The sequence below is a fragment of the Phocoena sinus genome, chromosome 12 (genome assembly GCF_008692025.1).
Source record: "Phocoena sinus isolate mPhoSin1 chromosome 12, mPhoSin1.pri, whole genome shotgun sequence".
NCBI lineage: Eukaryota > Metazoa > Chordata > Mammalia > Artiodactyla > Phocoenidae > Phocoena > Phocoena sinus.
Window position 1 is genome coordinate 64,329,938 of NC_045774.1, and position 21,662 is coordinate 64,351,599.

Consider the following 21,662-nt stretch of genomic DNA (forward strand, 5'->3'; position numbering starts at 1 on the left):
GTTACCACCTGTTTGTAGTTGATGGCTTTCTCCTTATTTCTGGCAGAATAGGTTTCTTCTATTCATAGGATTTCATTATTTTTAGTAACAAGGAAGTTCGCTTAGTGGAAAGCAGCCTGCCTTGGAGCTTAAATTGGTTGAAATTATATCTTGAAGTTTTCTGAAAATTGCAGGGTGTGAGGGGGAATACATTTCTATCATTTTCAGATGACAGTTTTTACATCACTATTATTTCTAGTCAGGTAATAAAATTAGTTTAATATTTTTCACTATGAACCAAATTCACACATAAAAACTTAATTTATAGCTATACTAGATTAAGAAAACATAACTTTGAAGTGTGTTAATGCAAATCAACAAGAAAGTTAATTATTACTGAAATCAAAGTTCCCCTGAATTAACTCTCCTGAGACTTTATCTAAATAAATTATGCTTGTGTTTAGTTTTGGGTGCTAGACTTTGGACTCATGCCAACTACAGGTGCAAATTTGCTGTATCATTTGGTTTTTATTATTTTGTTTTAAAATACAGTATTATAAAATTGGGTTATTGATATACACTAAACAGAATTTTACCATAAAGGGCATGTTTTTCCCTTCTTTTTTCATATAATTAGAGACTTATGGTTTATAATTAGTTCCCAGGAAACATGACAACAGATATAAAAAGAATATGTTAGAAATTTCTTATTGGAATCTAGGTTTCTATTGAGTCTGGTGATAGCAAATTTGGAAACCAAAGTTCACATTTTATTCTTTGCTAAATATTACTAAAATTTAAAGAAGGTCTGTTTGTTCTCATGTTTCGATTTTCGCTTTGTTCTGCATTCCCAGCCTGTGGCCGTGGGTTCTACAAATCCTCCTCTCAAGATCTTCAGTGCTCTCGTTGTCCAACCCACAGTTTTTCTGATAAAGAAGGCTCCTCAAGGTGTGACTGTGATGATGGGTATTACAGGGCTCCATCTGACCCACCGTATGTGGCGTGCACAAGTAAGTTCATAATTGTAAAATAAGGACTTCCAAATCCCTTCCATTTGTTTGTAGTATTGTGACATCATTGAGATAGGCATGAAATTTATGAGTACATTCCACAAACCGATGAGGCTAAACAATAATATAAAAGAGATACATCTTACATCATCATCAGTGTAATTTTCATGTCTGTCAGATCAAAATGCATTTTAATCATATTTTACACATGTATTCAATAGGAATAATAAAATGTAAAAGTTATTTGAGACTTGCATGGCTGTGAAATGTTATTAAAAAGTAATGGTTTCTGAATTAAAATTTTCCATCACTAAATAGGGCAAATCTTATATCTTGGTGCTTCAATTAATGAATGTTTGAGAGACTCAAATCCAAAGCCAATTCCAGGCATTACTATAAATCATTCTTGAGCAGATTAAGAATGAATGGATGTATTCTCTGTTATACGGTTAAAAGGCAAAGTATTTTTAAACAACTGCACAACTGTTTTTTTAGGTGCATTAACTGTTCTTTTTTAATAGCTTGGAAGAAAAATAGCTAAAGACCATGGCAAAAGGACAAAGACAGTTGTTATCCTGTTTTCATTTTGACATATTAAATAGAAAATAAATAAGGCCTCTTGCCAAGTGAATTCAAGAAGGCTTTTATTCAGTTTCTCTAGGAAAGGTAATGAAACGTTTATGAGCAAGAGAGCATTTCAGGTAGTTTTCTGTATGGTGATTGAGCCACTAGCTTGATGCCCCATGTGGATCCTTTAGTTCATTTTTGTTTGTTTTTTGTCTATTTTTGTTTATTTGCTTATTTTTGATTTCCAAAGGGCCTCCGTCTGCTCCACAGAACCTCATTTTCAATATCAACCAAACCACAGTGAGCTTGGAATGGAGTCCACCTGCAGACAATGGGGGAAGAAACGATGTGACCTACAGAATACTGTGTAAGCGGTGCAGCTGGGAGCAGGGCGAATGCGTTCCCTGTGGGAGTAGCATTGGCTACATGCCCCAGCAGACTGGATTAGAGGATAACTACGTCACTGTCATGGACCTGCTGGCCCACGCTAATTATACTTTTGAAGTTGAAGCTGTAAATGGAGTTTCTGACTTAAGTCGATCCCAGAGGCTCTTTGCGGCTGTCAGTGTCACCACAGGTCAAGCAGGTATGTTTTTGTGTTTGTCTTGACTAAGTGAAAAATGTGACTACATAAGTGAGGTCTCTCACTTAAATGTCTCGTTAACTTGGCTCTACAGAACTTGATTATTCCGGCTTGTTGATTATTCACACCTTTAGCTTTTCTTTGCTATTTCTTCTGTTGCCTGTTAAACCATTACTAGACTCATTAACATCTCCTCCAGAGATCTGGCAGGAGAAAGAAAAGGGGATAAATTGTAAACCAATTAAGACTGCTCTAAGAGGACCAACTCTATTAAGATCTAGGAGAGGAGAAGGAAAGTATTGGACAAAATAAGATGTAGGATAGTTCTTGCATTTTTTATTTACCTTTTTGTGTGCTACGTGCTTATGATTAAAATCTACAGGATAATTAGGAATGAAGGAGTTGGCTTCAGTGTCTCACATGGTGTTAACCAGTTTTTTACCACATAAAATGTTGTATTTGTAATAGATGGCACGTCTGCCTTAAAATTTGCATGAGGGAATTTTACATTCCTCACTAGATTTATGATCATATTGATGTCTATAGTATTGGAATAAGTACTTGAGAGATCTCATGAGGCTTTCAAAATAAATGAATTTAAAAATATAATAATCATGATGATTATGAACTGGTAGCTTAGCCTAAAAGCAGTTTTCGCTTATTTTCTTATTGGCATTTAAGATGCCCTGCTTGGTCATTCTTTGCTGTGGTAAGTAGGTTTTGGAAAATATAAATTGGGAAGGAAGCTTCAAACATTGGAGACTTTCTAAACCTTTAGAGAAATATTATTATTGGGGGAAGTTCCAGAAATTGAGGGCTTTTTCAAACGTTTGAAAGTTCTTGCTGCTGAAGGATGATGCTATGTAGTCAGAGTAGCCAAGTGCTATGTCATCGTCATTAATAAAATTGGAACCTGCACTGGAGTACTGAGTTGTGTGAGCATCATAATAAGCTTATAAGAAGGTCTTCTTGATCTTTGGCTAGCTGTCAACAGTCAATATTATCCCACATTCCTGGACATAGACTAATCTATTCTTCATATCTATGCCAATTTTAATAAAATGTTACCTATTTAAATTATATCTGCACAATGAAGCCTATGCATATAGTCTCATGCTTACCATTTTGAACAGATTAGTGGGTTCCTATTCCAAAGGTTTTATTTTGATGTTTGTTTAAAAGGCTATTGCAAATCAGATTTCTTACGTAAAAGCTGAAGTCTGGAGGTAAAACCACATAGAGACGTTTAGATCTTCAAATACTGGACAAAAGAAGCAACTCATAACTGATATTTGGATTGATTCATTTGATTTAGCCTTACACCATTTGCCATTCTTTTATAATGCTGTTGTTAGTAGGTGTTTTTACTTGTTTTGCTTTATATTGAAATTTGTCAGCGTAACGTTATAGTGAGTGGGTTTGAAACATTTTAGGTCATGATTATGACACTAGAGCTATCTTTGGAGCCATTAATAAAAACTCTTAGGTCTGCTGAGCTAGAATAACTGCTTTATTCTTGCTGATAATAAGTAAAAGAAGGGATATTTTTATTTATTTTTTAATACAACCTAAAGATACTGAACTAATACCACAAATAGGGTTTGCCAGGTAGGCCACTTTGGGGATCTGTTTCCATGATCTTTAAATGTCCATTGTTTAATTGTTCAGGTTAATACTACACAGCCTAAGTAGGTCATAGATATTCCATAAGTTCCTGAATCAACTATCTTATAGTAGTTACGTAAAATGGCTTTGTCCCCTTGATTCTCTTCCAGTTAAGAGCAAACCAGGTTTGTTTGGTTTTGGGGGGGAGGTAATTTAAATGTACAAAAATTAGATTGCTATGATTACACAACTATGTAAATATACCAAAAATTATTGAATTGTGTGCTTAAAATGAGTAAATTTTATGGTATGAAAATGATACCTCAGTAAAGCTATTAATATTTTTAAAAGAATAAATACAATAAAGTTAAAAAGCAAACTAGGTTTGTACTTTTATATTAAAATATTAATTCACAATTGCCTGGTCCCAACTACATCTCAAATACTAAAAACCCATGAATTTACACTCAGCTTTTTCTGCTTTCAAAAAGAAAAGCATTAATAAGGCAGCAAGCTGTGGTAATTTTTAAAGTTTTAATTTATTTTTTAACAGAGGAAATTTAGAATATGTTAGTGACTATTGTTCAGTTAAATTTGTACCCATTCCCCCCACCCCATCGTCAATATTTTTGCTTTTTCTAAGGGGGGAATGATTTGAAACTGTCCATGTTTATGACTATCTGTGGAAACCTGCCAAGATCCTTAAAATTCTCATTCTGTGTTAATCAAACAGCATCACCTCCCACCTAGTTTATGCTGCAGTCCCTTCAATAATGAATTTAAGGATCTCTGGTCAGTTAACAGTTATCGCTCATCAGCAATCCACTGATGCCTAGTACAAAAAGAATCTGCAGGTGTCTGGGCAAGAAGAGAGAGTAAGGATGGAAAATCATCAGGCAGTGTTTGAAAGGTAGTGTGTACTTTGTAGTTCCTTTTCTATTAAGTTTGGAGTCTGGAGCTCAGGACCCCCCATACCAGTGTTTGTGGAAATGGAAGTACATTGAAGACCCCCTTGTCCTTTCCTCAGGGTAGCAGTAGGGTTATTGGTGTTTAAGGACCTGTACCCCACCCCCTGTTGCCACTTATGAGGTATGTGCTGTTGGGTGGACCGCAAAAGTTCTACATGAGTAAGATGGAGATAAGACGGTATCTATCTTCCTGCATTATCCTGTTAAATGAGATACTGGAGAAAACTTAAAAACTTTTTATTGTCATAAAAATGTTATTGCAGTGAGTAGTGTAATGAATGCTGATTAATCCTCTTTTTATGTAACTATGAACCTGTCAAGGCAAAGCACACTAAAATCTTTACCTATTGCCACATGTCCAGGGTGGGGTGTATAATCGAGACAATTATGTGTTATAACATTGCAGGAGGGAGAAATTAATTTTTTTTTATCTAGTCACAAGTTATCTTAAGACTGAGGTTCTTATTTAAACCAATAATTAGCTTTAAGATGAGATGTTTATAGAGAAGCCTAATACGTGATATTCATATTTATATAGTTTTCGTATTTACTTATCGGGAACATATTACCTACACAAGCTGGCTGGAATGTATTCTTTTTGTTTCTGTTTTGTTAAGAATGATATTGACCTATTAAGGGTGAAGTCACACAGATCAAACTTAGGTAAAAGCACATGCATTTGATTTATGGCATTATAGTCCTCATTCTTCCTTACAGTGGAAGGCTCCGGGTAATTACACAAGTGTTCTGAAGAGGTAACTATTTAAATTCTACTTTTCAAAACATTAACCCAGCCAACTGTACTGAGTAGTATATGTTAAGCACTGTGCAAGATGCTGAAGATAGGAAGGCAAAGAATGGTCCTATCCTTATGAGGAGCTGTTACTATAGCAGATATATATTAATTTATACAACTAATGATAGGACACTTGAATATAATGTGATGCATGCTATAGAACAAAATTAGGAACAAAATACAGAACCCCAAAGAAGGAATGATTCATTCCATCTGTGGAAAAAAGGGGAGTCCTCACAGAAAAGATGCCAATCAATCTAGAACTTTAGAATGGATATGGTTTTGCCAGAAGGAGGACAAGTAAGTCATATTCTAGGCCCTCAGGCGGACCTGTCCCATGAAAACATAATCATTGCCACTGCATTCCTTCCACAGATCAAGTGCATTAACACACCAAAATGGGCTAAAGAAAAGTTAGTAAAAACGGGTCACCCTAAAATTACTGTCTCTGTCTGTAATACCTTCATTCACTGTGGGATCATTTAGACAACTAGATAATTTTTAACTTTTTTAGAAAACATAATATAAAATTATAATATGTGATCTTTCCCACAAACAGACTTAAAAGACTTAGTCATTATTCTTCAGGTCAGTGATCATGTTATGTTTTTGTCTTTACCATCTAACACAGTTCTTTTCTCTGTTCCTAATGTCGTGTAATTAATTCCAGTAAGGAAACTAGTCACACACAAGAAAAGTTAAATGATTTTACGGGAGTGAAAACACTCAGACGTGAATGGAAAAGGCATAGGATTTGATATTTGATGACATGATAGCTTTGTGTTAGACAAATTATTTCACCTCTTTAACTTGAATTTTCTCCTGAAATAGGATCATGTTACTTGACTCCTCATATTGTGAAAAAAAAAAAAACTGAGCTTTTAGCTTAATACCTGTTATACTTGTTAGAATAAAAACAAAGTGTTTTTGTTTTCGTAAGTGTGTTATTGTACTACAACAATGATAATAATAGAAGTAATGATAAGGGTTACAAGTGATTGAACACAATACAGTTTTGGTACTTTTTAAATGTACCAGGTACACGGAAAGTGTGTCAAGTTGAGTCACTTAATGTCTGTGGACTCATGTAGTCCTCCTAAATAACGGAGAGGTCTGGGACAGAAGACCTCTAAGAGCCCATCTTATGTCCATAATTAAATGGACGATCATAATACAGTACAAACTATACATTGCACAGTGCAGGGTTGACTGCAAATTATTGATAGCTGAGTAATATGTGTACAGATACTATCATTTTTGATGGGATCCGTGACTTACAATGCTGTAGAAAGCACTGGGAAGGAATTAAGGATGAAAACTGGAACCTCTTGAAAGAGGATATGATTTTCCAAATTGGGCTCCCCAGAAAGCAGACACTTTGATGCAGATTCCTTGCAGGAGTTGTGTTAGGGCAGGTACTTGGCATCAGCACCATCTGAAGAGAAAGGAAAGGAGCAGGACTGAGCAGAAGGGAAATTGAGCCATAATGCAGTCTCATTGGGATTCTCTGCCAGCTCCATGACAAGCTGTCCACCCATAAGGGACCTTCAGATTGTCCCAAGTTGAAGAGATAGTGGCAGGCTTTTTTACCTCTTTGTCGTACAGACACTGGCTGCAGACTCCTCTAGCAGGCTCCTCTAGGAAGGTGTCATTTTTCAGACAAGGAAATTCTAAAGGGCAGCAGGGAACTGAGGTTTGCTTTTGCGCAGCTATCTCAGCAGCTAGCAAATATGTTCTTCATTCCTTCACCAAGGGTAATGGGGACCGTCCATCATAACATCCATTACATAGAGTTAAATCATGCCAAAGGATACAAGGGGCAAAGTTCAGAGTGTGTTTAGAGAATAAGTGGTAGCAACTGGATGAATAAAGATTTGTGGGAAGAACTAATGGGAAAGTTTACTTTTAGGAAAGAAGAACTTTCTAATGGAGGGAGGAGATAGTGGGAACTGGATGTTTTTGAACAGAAAAGTTACATAACTGACCCTGGTTTACATCTTAAACTTTTGTGTATCTTCCACAGAACATTTGATGTATTCCATATAGCAGTTTGTTTTAAAAAAAAATTCTCCTGCTTAGCCTTGATTCCTTTGGAAAACAGATATATAGAAAACATTTTCTGAAAATATGAGAAAGTATCAGCCAAGTTGCCATTTTGAGGCAAAATTTCTTAATTTCTCTACAAAGATATCATATAGAATCTCTCTCAAAAAGAACTATTTTCTTTTTCTCATCATCAATTTTGTTGTATATGGGTGGATGGTTTATATAGCACTTATATACATATTATATCATTAAAATTTGAAGTAAATTTATAAAGTTGGTAAAACAAGTATTAATACCATTTACAGGTAAAAGGTTGAAGCTTAAACTTACCAGTGTCATATGGTAAATTATAAAGTGGCGACCCAAATTATTGTAATCAAGTATACCCCTTACCTCAGAATTATTATGCTCTGTAATCTTCTCATGGACTGCTATCTTAAAGAATTTAGGTCTACAGTCCTTTACATGGGAATTTGCAGATTGATTTGATGGTCTGGTCATAAATTACTCTTCAATGAAAAGGGGACCTCCTAAGAAGTTTTGTTTCCCGAGGATATTAATAACACATATAATCTCTGAGAGGGAGCATTGGTAACTATAGTATTTGCCTCCTGGCTATGATTTTATTACCCTTCTTTAAGAAACTTCAGAAACATCCCTTCATATCTTAATGGACTAATTTCCCTTATGTTTTCAAATCATATTTGAAATCATATTTCAAATCTTATTTCTCTGTCAAAATTAAGATTGGCTTTCAGTATTCCCTTTACTTAGATTTATGATGTTTACATAATGTTCCAAATGAAATATAACCATAGAGTTATATGATATAACATTATACATAAGCAAAATTCTACAAAAAAAGAGACAATACCAAAAGTCATTTCCTGTATTTGTCTGAAATATCTTCACTCACATTTATTAACGTGAGTCAACTGTGATGATTTTTCTCATAAGTTAACTCAGATCATCTCTTTTCAATGATTTTAAATAGTAGACCATCAAATGATGTGTCCTTTAAGAAAAACCAATTAATTCCATTTGAGTTTATATATTTTGAGATTTCTTAATTTTTAAGGGAATATAATGTTAAAATAATATTTTCTTGTTTGAGAGCATTTATTGAGTAATATTAAAAGCAGCTATTACCATAAGGTGAAACAAGATATAAATGCAAAAAAAACCCCAACAATGACAAAAAATGTGTGGAAATAGTGTCAATGTTATTAAAACATGCATACATATGTACACACACTTACGCAGTCTGCAGCAGAAAAATCAACTGAATGTGATTCCTTTAACGGTAAACCATTCAAAAATGCATTTCTGTTTCTAGTTATTTTATAAATCCGATGTATCTGAATGGCATAGCAGAATTCAGTCATGCTAATTTATACCAGAGGGCATGACATTTTAGAAATTTTATGCTTTGCTTTGCAAGTAGGAGCTTTAGACTATGTTACTGAAATTTAATTCTTTATAAAATATTTTTGTGACACCACTAATTTAAAAATATACATGTAGATCCATTTACAGTTTTTCTTCAGTGATCAGTAATTAAAATATATATATAAAAGATTTTTTTGGATACTATTTTAATAAAATTTTCATTATAGGAAATACAACCATGTGATATAAGTACTGATAACAAGTATTAGTGACTACTTGTTGACTATTTAGTATGTGCTGATCACTTTACGTGTAAAGACCCATATGCCTACACAGTACCTTCACATCCCAAATTCAAAATGAAAATTTGGGAGAAAATTATGTCTTTTTGTGATCTGATCTTACAGTAAGTAACTCATGCATTTTCTTATAATATTTTTCACATATTATGTGTGAAATGTTTGTCTTCCCTGTTAGAATTCACAGTGTAAAGAAACAGTGGCATCTTTGGTCTTATTCTCTAGCCTCTGTAACATATTGGGCCCAGGGTACATGCTTAGTAAACTTGCTGAATTAAATTCATTGCTTATTGTCACGTAAAGAGACTTTCTAAGATTATCAAGATTAATACATAAAGGATTAGTTAAATTCAAATGCATTATAATTTTATTTAAATTATGCAATGAATATATAAGATAATGATTTGAAGTATAAAAATTTTGTGATTTGTTCTTAAAGCTATAGATATACTTAAGATCTTAAACTGAGTTTTTATCCATAACTTGGTATTTAAGTAGAGATTTAGAAAAAAAGCTTCAAATAATCTTATTATGAAATATTAAGATACAAGTCACATTTAATTTTGAAAACTTTTATAATTCTTCATATTTTGAAAACCTGCAGAAGGTCAATTTAATTTTTTTCTTTTTGGACTACTATTTTAAGCACATGACACCAGATTTTTATAGCTTATTTTAATAGTTTTTTCCTTTGTGTAGTTTTGTAACTGCTTAAGACTATAGCGCATCGCTGTTCTATGATTTTTCTTGATTAAAATATATGTAAGCAAATGCCTGTAAGCACCCATGTTCTCACCCCACACCTTCATCTTCATCCCTCCTTCTTGTTCTCCAGTCTCAGTATCTTTGTAAGTTGTCATATCCACCCTTTTCTGATTTGATAAATATTTGTAGTGAACTATCTATGCTTATGTTGTCAGGGTGACAAGTTGCTCTGCATACTATTGAATGGAAAGACTCTGTTAACGTTTGAAAGAAATCTAGTATGTTTTAAGAGTCTCTTGTGTTTTCATTTCAATATATCTTAATCTTTTCTCAAACTCTTTGATCTCAAAATTGCTGTTTTGTGGGTAATGATATTTAAGTGGGAAGAAAGAGTTGATTTGTGCAATAACTCAGTTATAATACTGCTGTGGACTGAACTGTGTCTTTCCCCAAATTTTTATGTTGAAGCTTTAACCTCAGTGTGACTATATTTGAAGATAGGGACTAAAATGAGGTAGTTAAATGAGGTCATAAGTTTGGGGCCCTGATCCTACAGGATTAGTGTCCTTACAGTAAAAGACACCAGAGAACTGGCTCTCTCTCCAGGCACATGCAGTGAGGAGAGGTCAGTGAGTGCATAGCCAGAAGGTGGCTATCTACAAGCCACAAAGAGAGGCCTCATCAGAACCTGAACCCTACTGGACCTTGATCTGGGACTTTCAGCTTCCAGAACTGTGAGAAAACTAATTTGTTTTTTTTTTTAAATACCAAACCTATGGTATTATTATAGAAGCCTGAGTAGAATAATACAAATACTCATCCCTGAGATAGTTTAGTTCCATCCTATTATTTTGAAGGAAAGTATTTATTTTCCATATGCATGAAGACAGCTAAGGCATGAACACGTTTTTGTGAATAGGTCAAGGAGTGGGAGTTGTAGGCATTTTATGCATTTCTGTGATTTTGCCCCATCAAAAAGTACTAAATTTATTTAGTGCAATGCATTAGTAAGTGCCAAAAAGACCAATAGTAATATTTTGCTTTTGACATTAAAAACACTCTGTTTTTTAAACCAGAGCCAATTCATTATCTCATAAATTGTAGAAGGTGCTACACTGATGGTAGCAGAACATTCAATACAAAATAAGTTATGAGTTTTGTTCCTGAATATTCAAGCTTGAGCAAGTTTGTCATATTCTTGGCAATTTTAAACTAACAATTTCTACATGATTAAGAAGTGACTGCAGTTTCAGGATTTTCTAGTGAAAAAAATTTTATAACTCTATGTTTTGGATATTTAAATTTGTAACTTGTTAAATTTAAGCTTCCTCTAAAGAGACTCTTCAAAAAATATGACTACCCATTAGGATCATTATCCTGGAACAGTCCATAATGATGGAATTATGTAAAGTAATTCTTATTATATATGCATTGGCCTTAATAGGAGATCCTTCATTTTGCTACTGTCAGTTTGTAGAGATTATAGATAATTGAAAATATAGCCACTAGAATATTATTTATAAAGAAATAGCTACTTTACTTTTAAAGTCAAGAAGTTTGTTCAAGTGAGATATAGAAAATCTGTTTTAACTGAAATGTGACTAACCAGACCACCTGCTCTTTACTTTTAGGGAGAAAAAGATACAAAAAACAAGTTAACAGTATGGACTGATATAAAACATGCAAAATTTTTTCAGGTTACAGTCCTGGGTCAATATATATTGAATCCATTCTCTTTTTCTGGAGGTATTACATAATCATAAATAATAAAACAGCAAAATATATGTAGGATAGTAAGATTACTCTGCTAAGAATACAAACTAACACGTTTGTGAAAGATTTTCAATATGAATTGAATCAAGAAGTGATTTTTGGTTGATCCTTAGTTGACCAAAACTGGTTACCTGATTTACTTGGTGGTGTTGCACAATACAAAAAGGTTTTGATCTGTGAGTTGTTTGCTTAGTTCTTATAGAGAAAACTGTCATAACCATTGTCCCAAAGGAATAGCATTATGAAGACAGGCACAGTTTCAGAAAAACTTCAGTTAAGAGCAAGAAATCAATAAGCTGCATTTCGGAGAATGAAAAGTCAGTGGATGGTAATTTCATACATTATTCATGTATAGACGAGTATATATAATGTGAATTGGTTGTGGTGATGATGATGATGATATTGATGATAAACATTCAGTGAAACTAATGTAATGTTGTATGTCAATTATACCTTGATTAAAAAAAAAAAGGATTTGAAGTACATAAATAGGTTCCACCCAGTCCCATCTCCTACACTGTGCTACACCCGACTGTACACATCATTTTAAGCCATGGATGAGCTGAGGGGCATAGCTTTGAGACAGGTAGGAGACAGTTTTTAAATTGACAAGCATTTAGTTCTGTTTTCAGTACCAGTGTTAAGAGAGAGTAAATGTTGATTATTTTATTCCTTGCTTCGCTGGTGATGAATTGAAGCAAATTTGATTCAGACAAGCAACCTGGTGGAATGATGCAGAACCATCCACAAAAACATCTGTACTAATCAACCAATGCAGTAAATTAGAGCTACAAGGAAGAGACATTGATCCAAGAGAATCATTAACAGTTTTAACCAGCCGGTCTAAGTTATAGGGTAAAGGAGAGAACACTATCAAGATCTTGCTTTTCACATCTGTCAGTTACTACTGCAAAAACCTGATTGCTACTTGTTTCAATTCAAACTGTTTTATGACTCTGGTTCCCTTTATGCTATTGTAAGCAAGAAACAAGGATTAAGAGGTAAAAACCCAGGAAAAATTATCCAAATTTCCTGTAGTCCATTTACAAAGGAGTCAGTCACAAAGGGAGAGATAATTGCTGCAACTTAACAAAATAATCAGGGAGAAGGCAGAATGGATGATATATGTTCTGTGACGAAGCACGGGGCAGAGATGTGCATGCAGTCCTGTGGTTGCTTGCCTTATTTTAAGACACAAGGACTCGAGAAGATCCGTGAAAAACAATTAGCGTAACTTTAACGCACACAGTTCTTAATTATCCACAGCATGTTGACATCAGATAATTATTGTCCCAAATTTTAATAATATTTGATCATAACCTCAGCATATAGAAAGATGAAGAACACTGAAAATAGCATTCATAATGGCAGTCATGTATTATAGGATAACAAATGCGAGGATACTGGTTAAGCCATATCCCTATTGTATAGTTTATTCAAATGTTGCTAATACTCTTAAACACAACACCCTTAGCTCTGGTTACATTAGGCTGTTACATGTGATCTGATGTATCTACAGACATGTATATGGACAATTATAACTATATGTATGTTTTAACTTCATACATTTTATGAGCATATATACATTCCTAAATGAATGGATTTTAGGATGTTGGTGAGACTTAAAAGTTATAGGTTTGGGAATCATAATCATAGATGGCGAGTTAAGGAATAGCCTTTTGGGGGAAAGAGGAGGTGGAGCTAGAATTTAAAAGTTTGAGAGAGAACTGGCAGAAAATCCAAAGCACATGACAAAAATCAAAAAGGAGTACCCAGACCATTTGGATAGGAGAGCTGTCACAGTAACCAAAGAAGGAAAATTTCCTGAGTCAGTTGATCATAGAATCAAATGTCACAGGAGGTCAATAGAATGGAGACAGAAGAAAGTCCATTGGATTTAACAGTTTCAAGCCATGAGACAATTTTAATAGACAACTTGGGGTAGAGAATGTCATGATCATATTTGTCATGGTTCAAAACAAAGCCTCACACTATGACATATGGGGCGTAAGTGCTCGGTGTTGGCTGAATTGAAATGTAATTACTTTTTATGCTGATTTCATACAACATTTATCAGACTGGTAAAGACTCTAAGATAGGGACTTCCCTGGTGGCCCAGTGGTTGAGAGTCCGCCTGCCGATGCAAGGAACACGGGTTCGTGCCCCGGTTCGGGAAGATCCCACATACTGCGGAGCCTGTGCTCCGCAACGGGAGAGGCCACAGCAGTGAGAGGCTCACGTACCGCAAAAAAAAAAAAAAAAAAAAAAAAAGACTCTAACATAGATTATGAGTCTGAATTTTGTTTGAAAAAAAGACTGCCTTTGTTCTTTTCTAATACATTATTGTAACCTTGTTTTCTCCTTGTTTTGACATCTCATCCTGTTTTCACATATCCCTGACATCACTAAGAACCCAGATTTGGCCTCACATAAATTTCATTGTTGAGAACTCAATAATCTCAGAAATAGAGGTCATAAGAGAAAAGATGTTAATTCTGTTAAGATAAACTATGCATTTATCATTCTTAATATAAAATGTTGCTTAATTATTATACTAATATATATTTTCTTCATATAAAATAAAGTATATATAGGTATAGATATAGTTACATTTTATGTTATGCTTTTTGTTTTCTTAGTTCTTTTTCTCCGTAGTTTCTTTGCTTTCCTCAGACATTTTAAATTATGCTCATCTATAAAATTGTAGAACTACCTAAAAGTTTGGAAACTTTATTCTTGCTATTTTTCTGTATGATAATACTAAGCCTTAACCTTTTATTTTGAGTCACATTTCCTTTATCTTTAAAAATTGCATAAACAACAAACAGAAAGCCATGATGCTATTTCACCAAACCTTGGGAATTATTATGATTTGTAAGTCACTTCTCATGCACCTGCTGCATTAAATACTGGTGTTATGTTTGAAAAGATACTAACTGACCTCCTTTAGACTGCTGTCTGACTACTTTGATGTTTCATTATTTTCTTCAATCCAGGGATGAAATGGATGAATGGATCTTAATTATAGTGTCCTGGTGACTCTTTTTTCAGACCATTTTTCTGGACAAGCATCAGCTAATCTGACAAATCATGAACAGTTTACTTTATAGTTTGGCTGGGCTTAAGTTACTAACTGGAACCTGCAGGGAACATAAAGAACAGTGTCTCCTGATAAAATGCATTGGATGTTTACCATGCCTGTCTTCAATTTTAATCAGTAACCTTTAGCAATGGAGAGCTATAAACAGATAATTCTCTGACAGATGTATTTTTATATGTTCACCTATAACACTTCAAACAAAAACAGGCCCTGTGTATCAAATTTACACATCTAAAATCTTATTGTGTCTTTGCCTATGAAAGCTACATAATTATTTGAGGGTTTTTAATAGTAAATCAATATTTACATTATTATTTAAAGATTTTTCTTACACCAAAAATCTTTCAACTTTTATGCTGTTTTTTATTTTTTCTGAGACAGTGATTGGTTGTTTTTGTGAATTTCATATGCAGTCTACTAGATGACATGGTTTTCTTGTTCAGCATTAAGTTTGTTTTCGTAGACAAGAAAACTATTATGTGTTTTCTTTATACAGGTCAGTAAAAGCAAGATGTGTTCATTAGTTAAACAAATGAGTAACATGTAAAACCATATTTTCCAATAACTATCATTTAACTGGACATTTTGCTTCATCTATCTTCTGTTAGGTGTGTACTAAACATACCTGAAAGAACTCAACATAGAAATTAGATGTAATATCCCTCTAAGTAACTGAAATTCCCCTGATGTTGTTATAAAACAGTCTTTAAATTGTTCTTAGATTGTAAATAAATGTATTGACAGTAAAGAATTAACAACACATCCAGGAAGATTTTATATAATTATGATGTAAAATACGTCTTATGCCATTCAGTTTATCTAATTTATAACTCTGTTTGATTACCCCAGCAAGCCTTTCATCTATAGAATTGCACCCTGAGGGCTAGTCAGTTTATTAATTCATCACTTGTTCTTTTATGGTTGCATCCCTATTACAGTATGAACATAGGATGATATTCTTTTCTGAAAGCTGCCAGCCAACTGGTTCCAGTCTAGCTGACCTTTTGTTTGTAACTATGATCCTAATAGTTTTTCTGTTGGCTTCTGTTTCTAATAGGTTGCATTACAATCTACCTTTTTGTCTTATGGTATCATGATGAGGATAGGCCAGCAAGAGTGAATTCCACACCTGCAATTACAGAGATTTATAAAGAGGAAAGACCTGCCTCAAGTTAACCTGTAGTCTTTTTTAAAATGCCTTTTGATTTATCTGTCACCTGATCCATCAGCAATGAATAATTTTCATGGAAGGTGCACTTTAATTACATTCCCATTTGACTTGCATTATCAAGCCCTATCTAGGTAATTAATCTCACCAAGTATCCAATTTCGGCCTTTATTGCTGGCAGGCAGGCCTCTTGAATTATGTGTGCTTGAATGGGTCTTGGGTCATTTTAACCAGGCAGACCCTGAAAGAGATCTGGGGCCTTCCAAATCCTGGAACCGTGACTCAGAAAGTTTTTTTTTTTTCTTAGATATTGTGATTAAATTATATTTGACATCAAAAGTACACTTCCATCTTTAATGAGGCCTATAGATTACTGTAATCATGAAAGCCTTCACTTTTAGCTACAGCCAATCTGTACGTAATTTTATATGTGGGGAGCTGTGCTCAGTTGTTAACTGTAGCTAACATCTGTATCAACCTGCTGATATAAATTTGCCACAGTTCACCACCTACACTTAAGCGTGTTCCTTTAGTTCAGGATTTAAGATTTACATGAATTTAGGTGAATATTTGAGAGTTAAAAGACGGTTAGATCAAAATTAGAATCACAATTATCCTGCTTTATATCTAGTCATATACTTTTCAAAAGTTTTCTTTGTTCTGAATTAACAAATAACTCACCTTTTATGTTTCCCCTATCTTTTGATGATTTTCATTAAGGAATTACTGATACCAATTAATGCCAAAGTTCAATGATCTTACCAAGTTAGCTTACACCCATACATACCATATATATATATTCTGAAATATATAACCTGCCTTTCTGTTATAGCGTTGTTTTAAATCTAGTGCAAAAATTTCAGTGTGCTTTGTGATTTTCTAATTTGGAAATTATGCTTATAAGGAATATAGTTTTTACTTCTCTACTCTGAAGACATTTCAAAAAACACTGGGAGCTTCTTGAAAATCAAATTAAAATATGGTGTAAATAGATCAGTTGCCTGTGAAAGTGATCTTAATATCTGTCAATTTTTTAAGCCTTAGATTGCCTGATTAGTAGAAGAGAAGGCTGTCCAATCTTTTGTAGACTAAATAGGCTATAATGTTTAAACAGTACGATATTTTGGAAAATATGGACTGGTGATACTGAAAAAAAAGGATGAGTACTTCTCCACCTTCTACTATCACCTTTGCATGGTTAATCGTGTACATCTCCGCCGCTTACTCTGACCCCTCTCACAAATTCATGCCGTGTATCTCCACAAGGCCATAGGTTATGATTGAATTTATTAGTATTCTGCCATCAAACCAAACGCTACACAGAAAAAAGTCTAACTAGTTTTTAAAAAATCTCTTAATATGTAACTTTAATTTTTGACCCTTTGTTTTTTAGACAAATAGTTCAACACATTTTAATGGGATACATATTATGGATTCCAAAAGCATTTAACACAAGTTTGTAAGAATCACATAGTATTTTTTTATCCAAGTATTAGTTTCCCTTGTCATTTAGAAATGAGTCTTCTATTTTTTTCACAGTGGTTTAATTGCAAGAATATATAGAAATGTTTTACCATTCATAATATTTCTAGAATGGAGATGCAATAATTCAATTTAATCTATTTTGACTAGATATGTTCATAATTATTGCTTACCAGCTACAAGATAGCTTAACTCAGAATTTAATTTGGCCAGGGATATTTGCTGCTGAATGGTTCACTATGTGTGTGCACACACATCTGTATATATACACACATGCACATCCAGATATGTACATACCATGTTGTATGAATATGTATGAATTCATATTAGACTTTTTTTTTTTTTTTGTGGTACGTGGGCCTCTCACTGCTGTGGCCTCTCCCATTGCAGAGCACGGGCTCTGGGCATGCAGGCTCAGCGGCCATGGCTCACAGGCCCAGCCGCTCCGCGGAACGTGGGATCTTCCCGGACCGGGGCACGAACCCGCGTCCCCTGCATCGGCAGGTGGACTCTCAACCACTGCGCCACCAGGGAAGCCCCATATTAGACATTTTGAAAGGAATTATTTCCTTTATGAATACACTATTAACATATATGCCCCTGATAATTAGATATATAGTATCTCTTAGTTATATTTCCTCTTAAATGTTAATAGCCAAACAAGGAGCTTATGACTTTTCAACATCTGTCCCTACATTTAGCTTCTTTTTGACATTTCTGATTCCTGATGGTTTGTATTTTTCAGTAATTGTTATTGTTCCCTGTAACATCATTTTGAATTGGAATATAACAAATATAATTAATGTTCACAGATTAAGGAATTGAGACTTAAATGAGAAAGACTGCTTATATAGCATCATATAGTAAATCAGTAGACTCTAGTTTAGAATTTAGGACTGGTTTGTTAACTAGAAACATTCTATCAGAGTTATTTTGCTTTTCTTCCATATATTCTTTGATGTTGATCTTTTTCAGTGTATTGACTTGCCAAAAATATTTATTGCTTAGGCTGTTTACAGAGCCCATAAATATATCAAAATAAAATCAGTTTCTACATAATAGTGCATGGAGAGATAGGTAGACTTAAAAGACACATTAGATAAGTTTGACTTAGAATGCTGGATTTGGAATCAGTGTTTGAATCCATGCTATACAAGTTGTTTTTTGACCTTGGGCAATTAATGCAATCTCTATATCTTACTAGTTAAGTAGGTATGACATAAAGCAATACATGAAAAAGTTTTATAAAATAAAAACACTTTGCAGTTGTCATTGGGTGGTGTTGATATACTAGAATGGAAATTTGAACAGCTGTGCTATAAATTTGACTGTTGCAAAAGCACTGTCTTGGAAAAATTAGCAAAATAATACTGATTATAGCAAAAATTAATATTGACCTCATTCTCCCAATATGTAGTCTTCTCAATAACCAGGCCTATGAAAGTAAAGGCATTTCTAAAAACCTATTTCTGGGTAAAACCATCATAATTCAGAGAATTCCAGGAATTAATAACAGGTGTATTAGATATAATTGATTTCATAAAATGAACTTTGAATTCTTAAGACCCTATCCCACAATAAATTAAAAACCTATTTTTATTGCCAGTTTTCATATTATTTTACTTTTAGAAAATGATGCTCAGTATCAATGTTAAAATTTAATATGTTTTAGGATTTAATTTAACATAAAGTTTAATTTTCTAGATATATGGAGATATTATAGCTATATACAATTTACTACTCCATCAGAATATAGGGATCTTCCACTTTTAGGCTCAATCTATATTGTATTTTGAGGGTACGATAATATAAATCTAGAAGAAAATGATTTTATAGAAACAAATTGGAAGTATTCTAAAGATCAATAATCTTTAGTTATGCTTTTAAAAGATATCCTAGTATCCATCTCCATTAAATAATAAGAGAATTAAAGTGACCTATTTTTGTTTTGATTATTATTTAATATCCAGATATAGCTGAAAGCTTTGAAGAAATTTTAAATACCTGGGAACATCTATATTTGTAAGTTAAGCCCATTTATGGCAAACTGAGAGTAGGAGAAATATGGTTTATTGAAATAACAGTTTAGAGAGAAAGTTGAATTTCAGTGGTTCAGATATGGTATAGGATCACAAGCAGAGTATTCCATTTTTTAACTCTGTACAAGCTTACTTAGTACCTGGAAACTGTTCTCTTGTTTGGTATATTTGATTGGTTTCTACTTTTCCAGTGGTTTTTTTTTCTGTTGGCTAAAACATGAGCCACTGAATACACATTCTTGCACACACACCCTGCTTAGATAACTTCAAACGATTGGGGGAAAAAATGCAAGAATTAGGAAGCCAAAAGATGTAAAAAAAGAAAGAGGGAGGAGAGCATGACTTTGCACATGCATTCTAGTTTTGGATGGAATAATATATGACAGCTGTTCCAGACTGACCTTTACCTCAGAAAGTCCTTGTCTGCCTTTTACATTTCTACCCCCAGGGGCTGTTGATGGGGACTTTTGGCAACATGACAATATTCTTGGGCCTCCTGTCCTGGAGTTTTATACTGTTTGACATGTCATCTCTTTCTCTTTTCTTTTCTTTTCTTTTCTTTCCTTCCTCCCTCCCTCCCTCCACCTGCCCCCAACCTTTTCTCTCTCCTTTCTGCCTTTCCTACCTTCCTGTTTGATTTGGTGGTGAGCAGCAACTAGGTACAGAAAATAAGCATGCTACAATATGAAACCACTATTCCAGTGTCACAAGAGTCGTATAAATGGTAAACAAAGAACAGGTTGTTCCCTGAGAATTCATTTCTTTGCCTCCAGTATGCTGCTGCTTTTTCCATCCTGTGATATTTACTTCTCTTTCTTAGGTACATCTGACCTGAGAGCTGCAGGTATGAGATCAGTGGTGAGAATAACAACAGATTTGTCTCTGATACTGTCCTGTTTGATATGGGAAAATATTGGAATATTTTCTTTTCCTGCTAGCTCTCTATGAGAGAAATTTCTCAATTATTGACTGAATGCATTTATACAAATCTGCACGAGTGGTTTTTAAAACTAGGTGTTTGAGACCTTTTGAAAACAGGATTTTCTTTCCTTTGGGTGCTTCAAAATTCTCTTCAATAAAAAGCAGCACTATGTCTAGACTGATTTTATATTTGTAAAAGTAGCTTTTTCTAAGGGTAGACTTGGTCAGAGAACTACCTACAGAAAAGTAGGTCTCATTTCTAATCTGTATTCCAAAGAATAAAAATAGAGTCTTTTAGTACAGCCTTATTCAACCAGTGTGTAAATACATTCACTTACTACAAGATCTTGTGATTCTGACCTTTTAGAAATGGTGTGTGGTCACTGGAAGCTTGCTTTTGATCACAGGTAGTCTTTGACATTATTGAGCAATCTTATCCTTGAGGATCTTTCTCTAGTGTTCTGGGTCAGTCTCCCGTGGGAGAAAAGTGAGGTTTTTGTGGAGTTGAAAACAAAGCAGCAGTACACTCTCCTATTATTTAAGGTACTTTTCTGTGAAGATTCTCACTGTAGTTAATGTGCCTTCAGCCACATACAGCAAAACCATACCATCAGTCACTTTTAATTACTCCTTTAAACTTCACTCATGCCTTTTTCTTAACCACTTCCAGCCCCCATCCCTAAGGATGCCAAACAAAAGGAACAAGTTAGCTGATATAAGCTTCTTTGTTTTTTTTTTCTTCCTTTTCTGTAGTGTTTAATAAAGGAGATCCAATTTATATCACTCTAAGCACCATCTAGATTTACGGTAAAATTGTTAAATTGGAAGAAGGATGCCATGCAAACAAAGCAAGAGAGATTACTCTTGGCTGCTTGAGGGGTAGCTGCTGTTGGAGCTGGTCATGGGGAAAACTGCTTCTCCTGTTCTTAGAAGGTGTAAAAGGCGTTGTACACCTGTACATTTGACTCCCCATTAGGCTTTCAAAGTGGTGGGCTCACTATATCAAAACAGTTTGTAATAAACAGCATGTGAGTAGAATCTGAAACTTTATGTATGTTTTGCACTTGCATGGTTTACTGATGCTAAACTCATTGAAGAGAGTACGAGGAATATTCCTCTGAGCCATCTTAAGAATCAAGAGCAATGTTGTAAATGAAGTTACACAATGGTTATACGTTATTTTTCTCTCTTATGTTAAAAAGCCTTATAGTAGTTGAAAGGCTTGAAAGTTT

At 34.1% G+C, this 21,662-nt stretch overlaps 1 protein-coding gene across 11 annotated transcripts in view; it reads left to right on the top strand.

Moving 5' to 3' along the window:
* Positions 1-21,662, top strand: part of EPHA7 (EPH receptor A7) — a 167,030-nt gene that overhangs the window by 58,292 nt on the left and 87,076 nt on the right. For 8 of the 11 annotated variants that reach the window (XM_032651528.1, XM_032651529.1, XM_032651530.1 and 5 more), the window contains exons 4-5: positions 834-989; positions 1,807-2,142. In XM_032651528.1, the coding sequence (XP_032507419.1) occupies positions 834-989; positions 1,807-2,142 (492 nt within the window). Of the gene's footprint in view, positions 1-833; positions 990-1,806; positions 2,143-20,329; positions 20,354-21,662 lie in introns of all 11 variants that reach the window. The other 3 variants (XR_004352561.1, XM_032651525.1, XM_032651527.1) reach the window with 1 other exon arrangement.